Source organism: Lucilia sericata, unplaced genomic scaffold (assembly GCF_015586225.1).
Source record: "Lucilia sericata isolate MDLA Ls3-8-SP2 unplaced genomic scaffold, ASM1558622v1 Contig000386F_arrow, whole genome shotgun sequence".
Lineage (NCBI taxonomy): Eukaryota > Metazoa > Arthropoda > Insecta > Diptera > Calliphoridae > Lucilia > Lucilia sericata.
Window position 1 is genome coordinate 628 of NW_023994404.1, and position 19,373 is coordinate 20,000.

At 32.7% G+C, this 19,373-nt stretch overlaps 1 protein-coding gene across 1 annotated transcript in view; it reads left to right on the top strand.

The window, feature by feature from the left end:
• Positions 1 to 498: 498 nt before the first annotated feature.
• The window catches only part of LOC119604355 (cytoplasmic dynein 2 heavy chain 1), a 62,817-nt gene continuing 43,942 nt past the window's right edge, over positions 499 to 19,373 (top strand). Inside the window, 14 exon segments of the mRNA XM_037956933.1 lie at positions 499 to 535; positions 673 to 876; positions 934 to 1,043; positions 5,571 to 5,655; positions 12,074 to 12,203; positions 12,265 to 13,084; positions 14,096 to 14,262; positions 14,328 to 14,751; positions 14,816 to 15,048; positions 15,105 to 15,458; positions 15,966 to 17,288; positions 17,352 to 17,568; positions 17,631 to 17,882; positions 17,964 to 18,650. Of these exon segments, the coding sequence (XP_037812861.1) occupies positions 499 to 535; positions 673 to 876; positions 934 to 1,043; positions 5,571 to 5,655; positions 12,074 to 12,203; positions 12,265 to 13,084; positions 14,096 to 14,262; positions 14,328 to 14,751; positions 14,816 to 15,048; positions 15,105 to 15,458; positions 15,966 to 17,288; positions 17,352 to 17,568; positions 17,631 to 17,882; positions 17,964 to 18,650 (5,043 nt within the window).

Here is a 19,373-nt window from a genome sequence, read left to right on the forward strand (position 1 = left end):
TGCCATTACATTACCTGTACACAACAAGGATAATCACAACAAAATACAATAATAAAATATCGGAGAAAAACAAAAATAACCAAAACAATTAAATTAAAACAACCACTAAAAGGCATTTTAGCACGTGACACACACAATCAGTGGATGTGTTGGTGGATGTTGTTTAACAACAACAACGACTACATAAACAACAATATTCCGACCGGGTAAATAAAAATAACAAGCAAACAGGTGAGTGAAACCCAGACAACCGTATTAACCATGGTAACAAATGGTTGCCATGGGAAACGTAACGAATCACGAAGCTCACCAAGGAAGGACACAACAAATAAAAGCCAACACATGGGACACATTTAAAACAACAGCTCAAAGGACAACAGTCAAACGAAAAGTGAATTGCAAAAAAAAAAAAACAGAAAAGGAAATAAAATTCCTGGCACAAAAAAATATTTAAATTTACAATTAAAGACATTCGCTGGATAAATAAATCCAAACACCATGTCGAATAAAACGAAATTTATCATCAATACATCCGGTACCCAAATAAGAAATAAAACAGAATCAAATAAATATATTTTTTTTTTTTTTTTTTCTTTTAAAATCTCTAATTGACATGACCTAATTTTTGTGCTTTCTATTTCTACTGTATGTCTTCCAATTTTCGCTATTTAGTGGAATATTTTGCTGTGAATTCACAAACTGGCATCGCTTTGGATGAACAGACCGCAGCAATATTAGAATTTTTGGAAAATGATGAAATAACTGTAATCTCAGCTGTACATAATAAACAAGAAGATAAAATTAAATTTCATCATCGCATACCAAACGATGAAGTTTGTTTGCTCTTCTATAAAATACCACAAGTTGGTAAAAGTGGTATAGGTGCCGGTGCAACATCAACATCGTCATCATCAACAATGGTAAAAACAACAGCAGCAACTATAGATAACCAACCACTTGGCATTTTGACGCTTGAAGGAGGTTTGGTTAAATCCATTTATAATTCTGTTTCACGTGTATTTTCACCACATGCAAATACTCGGGTATGTGTTATTATTTTTACTACATAAACATATACATACATTAATATGAATATATTTGGGTGCAGAAATGCACATTGTTTTCTTTGTTTATTGTTATTTATATTTTATTTAAACATAGTAGTAGCATTTCTCCTGATACTCCTTTATAATACCAGATAACAGCTAAGCAACACAAAATAAAGTTTTAATCTAATATAGTCTAGAGAATTATTCTATTGCTAAACATAAATAAAATTTACTTTTAGGGAGTGCGCCATTATTAAGTTTAGTTTATTAGGAATTTTTCAGCTTTTTATGTAAAGTGTGTCTGATTCTTTAAATATCCCACAATATTTTGGACAGATTTTTGCTATACACCATTAAAAAATATGAATTTCAGTTTCTTGGAAGCAGTTTCATAGAATTTTTCCTAAAAGTCAGCATTGTCATTGACAGGCTATGATTGATAACAGATCGAAATATTGGTCGTAGATCTACAAAAGTATATATATTCTGGGTCCTTATTAAATGCTAAGATGATCTAGCCATGTCCGTCCATCTGTCTGTTGAAAACACGATAGGAACAACATGGCAAGAGCTAAAGGGTTGAACTTTTGATAAGGTTTGTTAAATATTATCCATAATTTCATCTAGCCGCCATATAAGTGGTGCCGGAATATAGTGAATACAGTCATTAGTTAATTTGGCTGCAATCGGTATCAAATTTTTTAAAAAGGTAGTTGAATATATCCAGAAATTATATTGTAGCGTCTGACAGGCTTCAGACCCTTTTCAGAAAGTGATTTTAACCAAAAACTAAATTTGATGAGGATCGGTTCAGAATAGACCCCACCCACATATAAGATCCCCTTTCTAAAATGCCTTTATGTCTCATAACTGGCTTCAAAATACTAGTATAGGAATGAAATCCAACCCAAATAAGTTTAGTAGGAACCAAAATCTCATTACCAAATTGTACGAGGATCGGTCCAGAATTGACACTTCCGATCATATAAGGTACTCTGCAGAAAATAACTTTATCGCTCATAACTGGCTTAATGATAAAAATCACTCTATTAAATTTTATAAAAATCGGTAATTTTATGTCTTTATCGCTCATAACTGGCATAAAAATACAAGTATAATGATGAAATTCAACACAAACTCACTACAAAAATATTGGGAGGTTCGGTCCACCAGCACATCCCATATGAATAATGTGTAAAAAATCGTTTATTATGTGAACATTTAGGTAATAAATTGGCGGACTACCAATGGGGGCGTGGTAGCTTCCATATGAATTAAGTACAAAAATTCGTTTATCTGGGAAACTATTAGAGGTGGAATCCTCAAATTTTGCTCGAAGAACTGTGACTATTTGGGTAATAAAAATAAATAAAATAATTTTTCATCGGTTGCATTAAATTCGAAAGAAGAAAAGAAGAAGAAAATTAGCAAATTTTCAAAGCAGCTGGTTGTAGCTAGTCGGACTAGTTACTATACGTGGTGGAGTACTATCTCCATTATTATACCCATCATCATATTGATTTTGTAATTCCGTTTGACCCACAAAAGTATATATATTCTGGGTCCTAATTAAATTCAAAAACGATTTAGCCATGTCCGTCTGTCTGTCAGTCTGTTGAATGCACGATAGAGTCCGAACGGAAGCTGAAATTTTGCAAAACTATTTTCTAAAGCTGCAGTTGGTTTTGTATTGAAAATGGGCAATATCGACCAATGTTTTCACCTAGCTCACATACAAGTGCCCCCCTCGGAATACAGTTTAAGCAGACATAACTGTTATAAAAAAATAATAAAACGACGAAATTCGACATAATAAGTTTCATATGACACCAACTAACTAACTAACTAACTAACAAACAAACTAACTAACTAACTAACTAACTAACTAACTAACTAACTAACTAACTAACTAACTAACTAACTACTAACTAACTAACTAACTAACTACTAACTAACTAACTAACTAACTAACTAACTAACTAACTAACTACTAACTAACTACTAACTAACTAACTAACTAACTAACTAACTAACTAACTAACTAACTAACTAACTAACTAACTACTAACTAACTAACTAACTAACTAACTAACTAACTAACTAACTAACTAACTAACTAACTAACTAACTAACTAACTAACTAACTAACTAACTAACTAACTAACTAACTAACTAACTAACTAACTAACTAACTACTAACTAACTAACTAACTAACTAACTACTAACTAACTAACTAACTAACTAACTAACTAACTAACTAACTAACTAACTACTAACTAACTAACTAACTACTAACTAACTAACTAACTAACTAACTAACTAACTAACTACTAACTAACTAACTAACTAACTAACTAACTAACTAACTAACTAACTAACTAACTAACTAACTAACTAACTACTAACTAACTAACTAACTAACTAACTAACTACTAACTAACTAACTAACTAACTAACTACTAACTAACTAACTAACTAACTAACTAACTAACTACTAACTACTAACTAACTAACTAACTAACTAACTAACTAACTAACTAACTACTAACTAACTAACTAACTACTACTAACTAACTAACTACTAACTAACTAACTACTAACTAACTAACTAACTAACTAACTAACTACTAACTAACTAACTAACTAACTAACTAACTAACTAACTAACTAACTACTAACTACTACTAACTAACTAACTAACTAACTAACTAACTAACTAACTAACTAACTAACTAACTAACTAACTAACTAACTACACTAACTAACTAACTAACTAACTAACTAACTAACTAACTAACTAACTACTAACTAACTAACTAACTAACTAACTACTAACTAACTAACTAACTAACTAACTAACTAACTAACTAACTAACTACTAACTAACTAACTAACTAACTAACTAACTAACTAACTACTAACTAACTAACTAACTAACTAACTAACTAACTAACTAACTAACTAACTAACTAACTAACTAACTAACTAACTAACTAACTAACTAACTAACTAACTAACTAACTAACTAACTAACTAACTAACTAACTAACTAACTAACTAACTACTAACTAACTAACTAACTAACTAACTAACTAACTAACTAACTAACTAACTAACTAACTAACTAACTAACTAACTAACTAACTAACTAACTAACTAACTAACTAACTAACTAACTAACTAACTAACTAACTAACTAACTAACTAACTAACTACTAACTAACTAACTAACTAACTAACTAACTAACTAACTAACTAACTAACTAACTAACTAACTAACTAACTAACTAACTAACTAACTAACTAACTAACTAACTAACTAACTAACTAACTAACTACTAACTAACTACTAACTAACTACTAACTAACTAAACTAACTAACTAACTAACTAACTAACTAACTAACTACTAACTAATAACTAACTAACTACTACTAACTAACTACTAACTAACTAACTACTAACTAACTAACTACCTAACTAACTAACTAACTAACTAACTAACTTAACTAACTAACTAACTACTAACTAACTAACTAACTAACTACTAACTAACTAACTAACTAACTAACTACTAACTAACTAACTACTAACTAACTAACTAACTAACTAACTAACTAACTAACTAACTAACTAACTAACTAACTAACTAACAACTACTAACTAACTACTAACTACTAACTAACTAACTAACTAACTAACTAAACTAACTAACTAACTAACTAACTAACTAACTAACTAACTACAACTAACTAAATAACTACTAACTAACTACTACCTTGTTAGGGAAATTGGCTATTATAAGCTTCATGTAGAAATGAATAGTTGCGATTTCTATAACGGGAAGATAAATACACTCATACTACACAGAAGTGATCAAACTTAGTTTCACAATGGTGAAATGTTCGTGATTAAACAGTAAATTTGTTTAAGAACTAATGGAATGGACATTCGAACAATTCCTGATATTTAGACTGCCACATCCAATCTAGTCCAGTTGTAAAGTCCGTAACGTCACTGATGAACAACAAAACTGACTATAAACAATGTATTGGCAGACATTTTCATTTTATTATAAATGTAGAGTCTATACGATTAAAACAATTTTTAAAATTTTAATAGCAAATATAAGTAACTACATAGTTAGCAAATGAACAAATTTGCTCTAATATTATTAGCTTATCATAATTTTTTTTAATTTTTCATAACTATGAATCAAATTTCAAAACCATTGTTATATTCAAGATATTGGCTATGCCAGCTGCTTCAAAAAAATCTACATTCTATCTTTGTATTCTTTCACACAATCTACTAAACTTTTTTACATATCAGAATATTTTGATGTGTTTGGTTTAGATTTTGTAAAATTAAGTACATTCTAGTTATTCTCTACCATTTTTTTCTTTTTTTTGGGGGGAGGGTGTTTTAGAAAGGAGAAAGGAGGTTACTTATAATTGTATATATTTCTTGTTGTTATAAAGCTTTTACTACTATTTTCCCATTTTATTATTCTGATTGCAGAAAACCGAATATAGTCCGGAGTTAAGTGGTTTACTTGAAAATTTACATGTTTCACTTGGTTCAACATTGGGTTTACCTCAAAGTGGTAAGTTATGTAATGATATGCAAATTTGTTTTTCACTTTATTTTGCAAAACAAACTTGTACTTGAGGTAACAAGTAGAAATGAAAGAATTCGAATGGAAGGAAGGACGCATATAAGGATACAAATACTGTAGAACTTTGGTTACTCTGTGGGAATGTATGCAGTTAAATGTTTTTCGGTTATTTCGATGCCAAAAAAACAAGATAAATGGATTAAAAATTCTTGTACTTTTTAAATAACAGAAGAAAAATGCACAAAATGATGAATTAAAGATCATAAGTTATACAAAAGAAACAAACATAATTGAGATTTAAATCTTTCGTTTGTGCATTTTTAAATAATGCTGTAGTGCTGCATTAACAAGTTTGTTTTCTTAAGCCAAAACGTAAAATTAAACCAAGATCCTTGCATGCAACTGTAAAGGGAAATTTCATATCTCATGTATATGTGTATTCGAATTACAATAAAGTGACGATGAAATAAAAAATTTTACGGTCTAGTATGTAGTCTAGTCTATAGTCTTGTCTATAATTCAGTCTAGTCTATAGTCTAGTCCATAGTCTACTCTATAGTCTAGTCAATATTCTAGTCTATAGTCTAGTCCATAGTCTCGTCTATTGTCTAGTCTATATTCTAGTCTGTAGTATAGTCCATAGTCTACTCTATAGTCTAGTCTATAGTCTAGTCTATAGTCTAGTCTATAGTCTAGTCTATAGTCTAGTCTATAGTCTAGTCTATAGTCTAGTCTATAGTCTAGTCTATAGTCTAGTCTATAGTCTAGTCTATAGTCTAGTCTATAGTCTAGTCTATAGTCTAGTCTATAGTCTAGTCTATAGTCTAGTCTATAGTCTAGTCTATAGTCTAGTCTATAGTCTAGTCTATAGTCTAGTCTATAGTCTAGTCTATAGTCTAGTCTATAGTCTAGTCTATAGTCTAGTCTATAGTCTAGTCTATAGTCTAGTCTATAGTCTAGTCTATAGTCTAGTCTATAGTCTAGTCTATAGTCTAGTCTATAGTCTAGTCTATAGTCTAGTCTATAGTCTAGTCTATAGTCTAGTCTATAGTCTAGTCTATAGTCTAGTCTATAGTCTAGTCTATAGTCTAGTCTATAGTCTAGTCTATAGTCTAGTCTATAGTCTAGTCTATAGTCTAGTTAATAGTCTAGTCTATAGTCTAGTCTATAGTCTAGTCTATAGTCTAGTCTATAGTCTAGTCTATAGTCTAGTCTATAGTCTAGTCTATAGTCTAGTCTATAGTCTAGTCTATAGTCTAGTCTATAGTCTAGTCTATAGTCTAGTCTATAGTCTAGTCTATAGTCTAGTCTATAGTCTAGTCTATAGTCTAGTCTATAGTATAGTCTATAGTCTAGTCTATAGTCTAGTCTATAGTCTAGTCTATAGTCTAGTCTATAGTCTAGTCTATAGTCTAGTCTATAGTCTAGTCTATAGTCTAGTCTATAGTCTAGTCTATAGTCTAGTCTATCTAGTCTATAGTCTAGTCTATAGTCTAGTCTATAGTCTAGTCTATAGTCTAGTCTATAGTCTAGTCTATAGTCTAGTCTATAGTCTAGTCTATAGTCTAGTCTATAGTCTAGTCTATAGTCTAGTCTATAGTCTAGTCTATAGTCTAGTCTATAGTCTAGTCTATAGTCTAGTCTATAGTCTAGTCTATAGTCTAGTCTATAGTCTAGTCTATAGTCTAGTCTAAAGTCTAGTCTATAGTCTAGTCTATAGTCTAGTCTATAGTCTAGTCTATAGTCTAGTCTATAGTCTAGTCTATAGTCTAGTCTATAGTCTAGTCTATAGTCTAGTCTATAGTCTAGTCTATAGTCTAGTCTATAGTCTAGTCTATAGTCTAGTCTATAGTCTAGTCTATAGTCTAGTCTATAGTCTAGTCTATAGTCTAGTCTATAGTCTAGTCTATAGTCTAGTCTATAGTCTAGTCTATAGTCTAGTCTATAGTCTAGTCTAGTCTAGTCTAGTCTAGTCTAGTCTAGTCTAGTCTAGTCTATAGTCTAAAAGTGACGATGAAACAAAAATTCTACGGTCTAGTATGTAGTCTAGTCTATAGTCTTGTCTATAATCCAGTCTAGTCTATAGTCTAGTCCATAATCTCGTCTATATCCAGTCTAGTCTATAGTCTAGTCCATAGTCTAGTCTATAGTCTAGTCTATAGTCTAGTCTATAGTCTAGTCTATAGTCTAGTCTATAGTCTAGTCTATAGTCTAGTCTATAGTCTAGTCTATAGTCTAGTCTATAGTCTAGTCTATAGTCTAGTCTATAGTCTAGTCTATAGTCTAGTCTATAGTCTAGTCTATAGTCTAGTCTATAGTCTAGTCTATAGTCTAGTCTATAGTCTAGTCTATAGTCTAGTCTATAGTCTAGTCTATAGTCTAGTCTATAGTCTAGTCTATAGTCTAGTCTATAGTCTAGTCTATAGTCTAGTCTATAGTCTAGTCTATAGTCTAGTCTATAGTCTAGTCTATAGTCTAGTCTATAGTCTAGTCTATAGTCTAGTCTATAGTCTAGTCTATAGTCTAGTCTATAGTCTAGTCTATAGTCTAGTCTATAGTCTAGTCTATAGTCTAGTCTATAGTCTAGTCTATAGTCTAGTCTATAGTCTAGTCTATAGTCTAGTCTATAGTCTAGTCTATAGTCTAGTCTATAGTCTAGTCTATAGTATAGTCTATAGTCTAGTCTATAGTCTAGTCTATAGTCTAGTCTATAGTCTAGTCCATAGTCTCGTCTATTGTCTAGTCTATAGTCTAGTCTATAGTCTAGTCTATAGTCTAGTCTATAGTCGAGTCTATAGTCTGATCTATAGTCTAGTCTATAGTCTAGTCTATAGTCTAGTTTATAGTCTAGTCTATAGTCTAGTCTATAGTCTAGTCTATAGTCTAGTCTATAGTCTAGTCTATAGTCTAGTCTATAGTCTAGTCTATAGTCTAGTCTATAGTCTAGTCTATAGTCTAGTCTATAGTCTAGTCTATAGTCTAGTCTATAGTCTAGTCTATAGTCTAGTCTATAGTCTAGTCTATAGTCTAGTCTATAGTCTAGTCTATAGTCTAGTCTATAGTCTAGTCTATAGTCTAGTCTATAGTCTAGTCTATAGTCTAGTCTATAGTCTAGTCTATAGTCTAGTCTATAGTCTAGTCTATAGTCTAGTCTATAGTCTAGTCTATAGTCTAGTCTATAGTCTAGTCTATAGTCTAGTCTATCTAGTCTAGTCTATAGTCTAGTCTATAGTCTAGTCTATAGTCTAGTCTATATCTAGTCTATAGTCTAGTCTATAGTCTAGTCTATAGTCTAGTCTATAGTATAGTCTATAGTCTAGTCTATAGTCTAGTCTATAGTCTAGTCTATAGTCTAGTCCATAGTCTCGTCTATTGTCTAGTCTATAGTCTAGTCTATAGTCTAGTCTATAGTCTAGTCTATAGTCGAGTCTATAGTCTGATCTATAGTCTAGTCTATAGTCTAGTCTATAGTCTAGTTTATAGTCTAGTCTATAGTCTAGTCTATAGTCTAGTCTATAGTCTAGTCTATAGTCTAGTCTATAGTCTAGTCTATAGTCTAGTCTATAGTCTAGTCTATAGTCTAGTCTATAGTCTAGTCTATAGTCTAGTCTATAGTCTAGTCTATAGTCTAGTCTATAGTCTAGTCTATAGTCTAGTCTATAGTCTAGTCTATAGTCTAGTCTATAGTCTAGTCTATAGTCTAGTCTATAGTCTAGTCTATAGTCTAGTCTATAGTCTAGTCTATAGTCTAGTCTATAGTCTAGTCTATAGTCTAGTCTATAGTCTAGTCTATAGTCTAGTCTATAGTCTAGTCTATAGTCTAGTCTATAGTCTAGTCTATAGTCTAGTCTATAGTCTAGTCTATAGTCTAGTCTATAGTCTAGTCTATAGTCTAGTCTATAGTCTAGTCTATAGTCTAGTCTATAGTCTAGTCTAGTCTAGTCTATAGTCTAGTCTATAGTCTAGTCTATAGTCTAGTCTTAGTCTAGTCTATAGTCTAGTCTATAGTCTAGTCTATAGTCTAGTCTATAGTCTAGTCTATAGTCTAGTCTATAGTCTAGTCTATAGTCTAGTCTATAGTCTAGTCTATAGTCTAGTCTATAGTCTAGTCTATAGTCTAGTCTATAGTATAGTCTATAGTCTAGTCTATAGTATAGTCTATAGTCTAGTCTATAGTCTAGTCTATAGTCTAGTCTATAGTCTAGTCTATAGTCTAGTCTATAGTATAGTCTATAGTCTAGTCTATAGTCTAGTCTATAGTCGTCTATAGTCTAGTCTATATAGTCTAGTCTATAGTCTAGTCTATAGTCTAAAAGTGATGATGAAACAAAAAATTCTACGGTCTAGTATGTAGTCTAGTCTATAGTCTTGTCTATAATCCAGTCTAGTCTATAGTCTAGTCCATAGTCTTGTCTATAATCCAGTCTAGTCTATAGTCTAGTCTATAGTCTAGTCTATAGTCTAGTCTATAGTCTAGTCTATAGTCTAGTCTATAGTCTAGTCTATAGTCTAGTCTATAGTCTAGTCCATAGTCTACTCTATAGTCTAGTCAATATTCTAGTCTATAGTCTAGTCCATAGTCTCGTCTATTGTCTAGTCTATATTCTAGTCTGTAGTATAGTCCATAGTCTACTCTATAGTCTAGTCTATAGTCTAGTCTATAGTCTAGTCTATAGTCTAGTCTATAGTCTAGTCTATAGTCTAGTCTATAGTCTAGTCTATAGTCTAGTCTATAGTCTAGTCTATAGTCTAGTCTATGTCTCTTCTATAGTCTAGTCTATAGTCTAGTCTATAGTCTAGTCTATAGTCTAGTCTATAGTCTAGTCTATAGTCTAGTCTATAGTCTAGTCTATAGTCTAGTCTATAGTCTAGTCTATAGTCTAGTCTATAGTCTAGTCTATAGTCTAGTCTATAGTCTAGTCTATAGTCTAGTCTATAGTCTAGTCTATAGTCTAGTCTATAGTCTAGTCTATAGTCTAGTCTATAGTCTAGTCTATAGTCTAGTCTATAGTCTAGTCTATAGTCTAGTCTATAGTCTAGTCTATAGTCTAGTCTATAGTATAGTCTATAGTCTAGTCTATAGTCTAGTCTATAGTCTAGTCTATAGTCTAGTCTATAGTCTAGTCTATAGTCTATAGTCTAGTCTATAGTCTAGTCTATAGTCTAGTCTATAGTCTAGTCTATAGTCTAGTCTATAGTCTAGTCTATAGTCTAGTCTATAGTCTAGTCTATAGTCTAGTCCTATAGTTAGTCTATAGTCTAGTCTATAGTCTAGTCTATAGTCTAGTCTATAGTCTAGTCTAAGTCTGTCTATAGTCTCGTCTATAGTCTAGGTCTATAGTCTAGCTATAGTCTAGTCTATAGTCTAGTCTATAGTCTAGTCTATAGTCTAGTCTATAGTCTAGTCTATAGTCTAGTCTATAGTCTAGTCTATAGTCTAGTCTATAGTCTAGTCTATAGTTAGTCTATAGTCTAGTCTATAGTCTAGTCTATAGTCTAGTCTATAGTCTAGTCTGTAGTCTAGTCTATAGTCTATAGTCTAGTCTAGTCTAGTCTAGTCTAGTCTATAGTCTTAGTCTATAGTCTAGTCTATAGTCTAGTCTATATGTCTAGTCTAGTCTAGTCTAGTCTATAGTCTAGTCTATAGTCTAGTCTATAGTCTAGTCTATAGTTCTAGTCTATAGTTAGTCTATAGTCTAGTCTAGTCTAGTCTATAGTCTAGTCTATAGTCTAGTCTATAGTCTAGTCTATAGTCTAGTCTATAGTCTAGTCTATAGTCTAGTCTATAGTCTAGTCTATAGTCTAGTCTATAGTCTAGTCTATAGTCTAGTCTATAGTCTAGTCTATAGTCTAGTCTAGTCTATAGTCTAGACTATAGTCTAGTCTATAGTCTAGTCTAGTCTAGTCTATAGTCTAGTCTAGTCTATAGTCTAGACTATAGACTAGTCTATAGTCTAGTCTATAGTCTAGTCTATAGTCTAGTCTATAGTCTAGTCTATAGTCTAGTCTATAGTCTAGTCTATAGCCTAGTCTATAGCCTAGTCTATAGTCTAGTCTATAGTCTAGTCTATAGTCTAGTCTATAGTCTAGTCTATGTCTAGTCTATAGTCTAGTCTATAGTCTAGTCTATAGTCTAGTCTATAGATTATAGTCTATAGTCTAGTCTATAGTCTAGTCTATAGTCTAGTCTATAGTCTAGTCTATAGTCTAGTCTATAGTCTAGTCTATAGTCTAGTCTATTTAGTCTATAGTCTAGTCTATAGTCTAGTCTATAGTCTAGTCTATAGTCTAGTCTATAGTAGTCTATGGTCTAATCTAGACTAAATTTTGTACCGATTCGCACTTAAATAATAAAGTGAGTGTTCCCCGTCACTGATTTAAATTCGTTCACTTTACTTAACTTTAGGTATAACATCTATCAAGGATGAGATAAACTATTGGAAACAAAAGCTGAATAATAAATCCAGTTCCCGTCTAGATAGAGAGGCAGCACAAGTATTTATAGGTATCTTGGAAAGCGTAGAGCAGCGTATAAGGTACCTTTTTCTATTATTTATACAATTATTTAAAATTTATTTATTCAAAATATTCTTTCAGATCAATAAACAGCAATTCTGGCAATAACATTGAAGACTTTCTCGATAGTGCTCACAATAATTTCGATGAACTTTGGCGCTTATCCTATCAATTTCCCCAAAATCGTATGGCTGATCTAATGGATATAATCGGCAATCAAGTAATTGAAGCTTGTTTGGAGCCCTTGATCAACGAGGATATTTGGAGTTTAAACAGTTCCGTGGTAAACAGCCTTATGAGTCAGTGTATTGATACTGCAGAATCTTGGATACAATTGTGCGATTCTTTGACTCGACTCTTTTGGCCCAATTATGTCAAACATCCGTGGGTGGGGGAAGCACATATACCGAAACGTGCCCAAATGTTTAAGGAGCGCATGTTGGAAATTCGCAATATTAAGAATCTTTACAAACAAATTGCTACTCTTTTAAATGATGAGGAAATGCGTGAAATGATTACAAATCAATCGCCATTTAGAAATCTAAATATTTTCGATACTACCGCCATGGGCCAGGCAAAGTGGAATAAGGCTTTGCAAAATTTTGAACATTTATTACAGCCTACAGATGAGCGGATTGCTTCCGCCTTGAAGGCGCAATTACATCATCATTTGAGTAATCCTCGTCAAGTGATATTTATTTTTTCAAAATATGAAACATTAATACAACGTCCCACGGTCTTGGAGTTATTAACTATTGAGCGCGAGCAATTCATGCAATCGTTGCAGATTCTTTTGCAGGATTTACGTAAAGCTATGACTGATACGAATATGGAACCTGATACCGGACATTTATCGGTAATATGCAATGAGTGCCGTTGGTTGAAAGTGGTGCAATATCAGGTACGTGGTTGTCTTAGTTTAGTATATAAATTAGTTTATATACTAATTTTATTATAGTCTATAGTCTAATCTATAGTATAGTGTATAATCTAGTCTAGTCTATAATCTAGTCTGCAGTCTAGTCTGTAGTATGGCCTATAGTCTAGTCCATACTCTAGTCTATAGTCTAGTATGTAGACTAGTCTGAAGTCTAGTCTGTAGTCTGTTCTACACTCTAGTCCATAGTTTAGTAAACAGTCTAGTCAGCAATTTAGTCCATAGTCTGGTCTATAGTCTAGTCCATAGTCCAATCTATAGACTTGTCTATAATCTGGTCTATATTCTAGTCTATATTCTATCCTATATACTGATATATAGTCTGGTCTATAGTCTGGTCTACAGTCTGGTCTATAGACTGATCTATAGTCTGGTCTATAGACTGATCTATAGTCTGGTTTATAGTCTGGTCTATAGACTGATCTATAGTCTGGTCTATAGTCTGGTCTATAGTCTGGTCTATAGTCTAGTCTATAGTCAAGTCTATAGTTTAGTCTATAGTTTAGTCTATAGTCTAGTCTTTAGTCTAGTCGTTAGTCTATTCGTTAGTCTAGTCTTAGGTCGAGTCTTTAGTCTAGTCTATATTCTAGTCTATAGTCGAATCTATAGTCGAGTTTATAATTAGTTGAATTTGTAGTATAATCTACACTCCAGTCTATATTCTAGTCTATAGTCGAATGTATATAGTCTACTCTATAGTATAGTTTGATTCAGTATAGTCCACAGTCGATCAAGTCGATCGAGTCCACAGTCTGTTGCACAGTTTTGTCCAAAGTTTGTTACGCTAAGTAATCCGCAGTCTATTTCAAAGTATATCCTGTCTAATCCATAGTTAATTTCATAGTTAAGTCCATGCTATTATAGTCTAGAGTCAAGTCTACAACTTAGTCCATAGTCTACTTCTCAGTCTAGATTTTACGGAGGACTCCAGCCAAATCATAATCTGGCGAACTAAAATATTAATTATGTTTGCAGATCCAAGAAATCGAAAAAGTCAGCCATCTTATCTCTGGAAGGGAAGGTTTCGATAAGATCAATAAAGCGGTACAGGAAATAAAAGAGGAAACGGAATCATTATTGAGAACTAATTTCGAAATTTGGTGTGGTCAGCATGCGACAGCAGTCAAGTCGGGAGATCTAAGGTAAAACTCGAATTCTATCCCTATCACTTCTATCTAAAATTTACAACATTTTATTGATTCCTTAGACTCCGCGATGATCAACCCGTGGTGAAATTCGAAAAAGAGGGTCGTCAACTTATGCGTGTTACATTTAACCCAAAATTGGTAACATTTTGTCAAGATGTTAGAGAATTTGAAAATATGGGCTATAATGTACCCTCCGAATTACGTTCGGCTGCAACACATGCCGCTAAGTATATGTGTTACGCTCGCCGATTACAACAAATAGCTACTTTTCACAATACCATCGGTGATCGTATGATACCCTGTCAAAGATCTATAATGTTGAAAAATGCAATGGAACTATCGAAATTAGTGCACAGTGAAACGGTGGCTTGGAATGATGAGGACTCTGTAGAACGTTATGTTAATACCTTGCAAGCAGCTGTGAGTAAGCTATCAGCTGATAATACACTTTTAGTGGGTTATCATGAGCAGGCAAAGAGAACGGTTAGTATTTTTGATGGAATTGAGAGAAAATAAAATGTGTTTGTGTAAAATTGATTGCTTTCAGGTTATAAAACTTATGAACACCGATCTATTTACCCAAAGTCAAACCTGGAAAGATGAAATGCGTCATTTAAGAGAACTGGTGGCAAATTTAGAACGCCAGGGTTTTACTAATCTAGACGCTTTTAAGTTGCACTGGGATCATCAGCTATATAAAGTATTGGAGTATCAGTATATTATAGGTTTAGTGGATATGAATAATAAATTGCCCGATATTCATATAAAAATAACATTTCGGTAATTTAAGCATTTATTCCAAATTTATCATTATTAACCCATTATTTTTGTTTTAGTCAACGCCAGTTAATTTTTATTCCCTCGGAAGAAGAAATTCGTGATAAGTATTTTACACAATTGCGCCGTTTTATAGAACGTCCCTGTGGCTTTCGTGGCTTATCTGATAAAGGTTCAGAACTGTTTAAAACTATGGTCGAAATTAATCGTCATTATTTGGGTCCTTTATATGAACAAGCTGAAGAATTATTTTCGAAATTAGATAAATTTAAAAAACTCTGGCTGCCATGGGTGGCTCTAGGCTGTGTCGATGTTGAGGAACTTTGCGGTGTTCATTTACAAACATCCGATGATTGGGATCGTAATTTTCGAAAGTGTAAACATTTTAGCCAGAAAATTGCTAAGATACAAAAGTAAGTAGAAAATAAGATGACAATCTTATTTTGGGGTGGTTTCCGAGAAGATTGTTGCACCATGTGTTCCAAATTTTCAGACAATTTTATTGTTAATTAAACACATTTTGAGAATAAGTTTTATTCGAAAAGTATTAAAGATCGTATTAAAACTATACGAGTTGCTTGAATGATTCTATTTTGACTCTAACTAAAATAACATAAATCAGTTGGAAACAAAATCTTGATTCCGAATAAGAAATATTCTCCATACGATCAAGAAAGAGTATTTCGGGAGTTTAGTTTTAGAATCCGATCAAAGCACATTTTCGTCCACGTTGAAGAGTAAGAACTTGCAGTTAATAGCAATTCGGAATTTCAAGATCATGGTAATTCGAAATTTCTTTACTTTCTGATAGAAGTAAAGAAAATTTGAGCGAAAAGATCTTAAGTGCTTTATCTTAAATACATTTTTTTTAAGCAAATTCTCTTTGGTTCTAATCACTAAAAATTGTATCTCTTTTTCAGCAACGAAGAATCTATTGACTGCATTGTAATCGATATATTGCCCTTACGTTCAGATATTGAAAATATCAGTCGTCGTTATTGGGAGGCTTTATCCAATAGCCTTAGAGCATCCATACTAAACGACATCACAGTCATACAAGAGTTTCTTCAAAACGCTCTACAATTCTTGCAAAATGTACCCATGGATGAATCCTCCATAACTGAGTCGGGTATTAAATATGAAAAAATCATGACCGAATTACCCAAAGTCACGGAAACTCTCAATTTGGTCAAAGCTAAAGATACCTGTTTAGCGGGTTGGTGTAAGGAGCGTGTAACCTCATTAGCATCCATACTAATACAATGGGAGAAGCTACAACCCTTATTGGAAAATCATGCTGTCATATTGCAACGTCAAGTGAACATGATCAAAGATCAGGCCCAGACACAAATACAAAATCTACACAATGAGGCAGAGAAATTTGTCATACGTTGGGAATCGACCATAGCCGAATTGGAGGCTAATGAAGATGCCTCTTTGGATATGTTCAAAGAGCGTCAAGAACACTGGCAGGAGATTTTAAGCAAGAAGGAGCAACTTTTAGAAGAATGTGCCAAGTTCAATATGATCTTTCCCGATGATTTGCTAAAGCCATTCGACGAAATTGATGCCAAAATGAAAGCCCAATCTCAGGAGTGGCTTATTTACGATGAATATCTAAAAGAGTTGGATGCTATACTGAAAGAAGAATGGGCCATTTATCGTAGACGTCCATATATTTTAAATGAACTCATAACAAAATGGGAAGGTTCAGTTAACTCTTCTATAGATCTCTCATCGAAGAGAATAAGACAAAGTGTTGAAAAGTTACAAACCAATTTACCCATTTTGCAGCAGTTGCAATCGGACTCTTTAACGGAACGTCATTGGGCTAGAATTTTTGTTTTACTCAAAAAGGAAGATATGAAAAATTTACACAATTTTACCTTGAAAGATATTTTACAAGATCAGGCTTTGTTGCAACAACATGCTGGAGAAATAGCACAAATTGTAAGACAAGCCTCTTCAGAGCAAGTGGTGCGACAAGCTTTAACTGAACTAGATCAATGGTCGGTTACAGCCAAGTTAAAGCTGGTAACACAGAAGGATTCTTCGGGAAATTCTATAACTTTAATTAAGGATTATCAGGAAGTCTTAAACAAAATTGGTGATAATCAATCATTACTGCAGTCGGCCAAAAATTCAGCAGCTTTTGAGGCCTTTTCGGATCAGGCAGAACTATGGGAAAGTAGACTAAACTCTTTGGATGCTATTTTAACTAGTTTGAATCAATCACAAAGAAGGTAAAATATAATCTTTAATGAACATTTTTAACAAATATTTCAACTATTCATTAAAATCTCTAGATGGGTTTATTTGGAACCAGTGTTCGAAGCTGGCACTCTCAAAAATGAAGAGGCCTTATTTAAACGCATAGACAAGGACTTTCGTTATATTATGAGGGAAATAGAAATGGATCCTAGAGTTATATCTTTGGTAAAAATTAACAATATAACCACTCTAGTCAAGTCCCTGGAAACTCAACTGACCAGATGTCAAAACAATCTAATGTCCTATATAATGGTGAGTTATTGTAAAAAAGTTCTAATATAAATTCAAAATTAATATTTTTTATAACAATTAAGGACAAACGCAACTCTTTCCCCCGATTTTACTTCCTGGGCGATGATGATCTTTTAGAGATCCTAGGGCAAGCCTCTAAAGATCCCGAAGTTATACAAAAACATATTAAGAAACTTTTTCCTGGTTGTCATGCTTTGGGTATTAAACATGGAACGAATGGAGAACGTCCAGTATATACCATACAATCAGTAAAAAGTTCTGAAGGAGATGTTCTTAATCTAAAAACAGCCATTGAAATGTCTGGACCCATAGAAGTAAGTAAAATTTCCAAAGATTACTACTACTATTAACTTAAAACTAATATAACATCAAATTACTACATCCCACACATTCAGACTTGGTTAAATGCACTGGTCAACAACATCCAACAAACCCTGAAAGAGCAAATTGTTCAATGTTTTAACTCCTATCCAACAGATGGTTACAATGAAAATATTTTACAAAATTATGCCATACAAGTGCTATCGACTACACGGGCCATCCAGTTTACCAAACAGGCTGAAAAAGCCATACAAACGATGTCGCTACAAAAACTCCAACAACAACTCAATACGGAAATAACCAAATATTCGACATGGAAACATCAAACCCATGACATGTTGTTACAAATGAAATTGCGTTCTTTACTCTTTGAACTGGTACACTATGTAACAGTCGTGGAGGAACTAATACAAAACAATACAATGCATCTAAATGATTGGCATTGGTTGGCACAACTAAAGTTTTATTTAGGCAACGACGGTGGTGGAACAGGGAGTGCAGGTGGCAGTGGCAGAGATGCACGCACGGTTATCATACGTATGGTGTATGCTGAATTTGAATATTCGTATGAATTTTTAGGTAATCCTAATAAGCTGGTCAGTACACGTTTAACACACAAATGTTATCTTATATTAACACAAGCCATGCATATGGGCTTGGGTGGTAATCCTTTCGGCCCAGCTGGTACTGGAAAAACAGAATGTGTTAAAGCATTGGGCGCCATGTTGGGTCGTCTCGTATTGGTATTTAATTGTGATGAGGTGAGTGCCTGTTGGTTCATTTGTTTATTTTTACATCGGTTGGAATTTTATTTTAAGGCGGTAGCTGTTTTAGTTTGCAGAAATTTTGATTTACTTTTTTTTAAAGCTATAGCGTAACTTTAAAAAGCTGAAATGTATAACTTTCTTCCTTTTGCTTTCTATATTATAAAAAGTACAGAGATCAACCTAAAAGAAGTGCCTCAAATGTCAAAATGTTGTCCGTTAACCCACAAATAAGATTATAATTATTTTTAATAACGTGATATATTGGTACTCCATACCTTTGGATTTAGGCAACAATTTAGACATGTAAAAACTTAGTATCGTCTAGACATTAGCTTAGTGCTTTCCATTCTAAGGGTGTGATATTTAAAAGATCTGTTATATTTTAAATACATAGGTCATAATACCCATTCGAACAAAATATGAATATTAATAACTTCCAGTGATCTCTTCAATTTAAAACCTTTCCTTTTCTTGAATAGTTAAATAGTAATTTTTGCAACATAATATTAATGACTTTCTGTTATGTACTCATTTCCCACACCTTCCATTATGGTTTAACAATGCATTCATATTTTTACAGGTGAAAGTATTTGTCCTCTTGGTTAGATTACTTTTCATAATTGCTAAAAAAATAATTTTTATCACCCGTTTCTTACTTTAAATTTTGTGTTATCCCCAAAATCTTTTTTGGAAATAATGACATTTATTGGATTTACC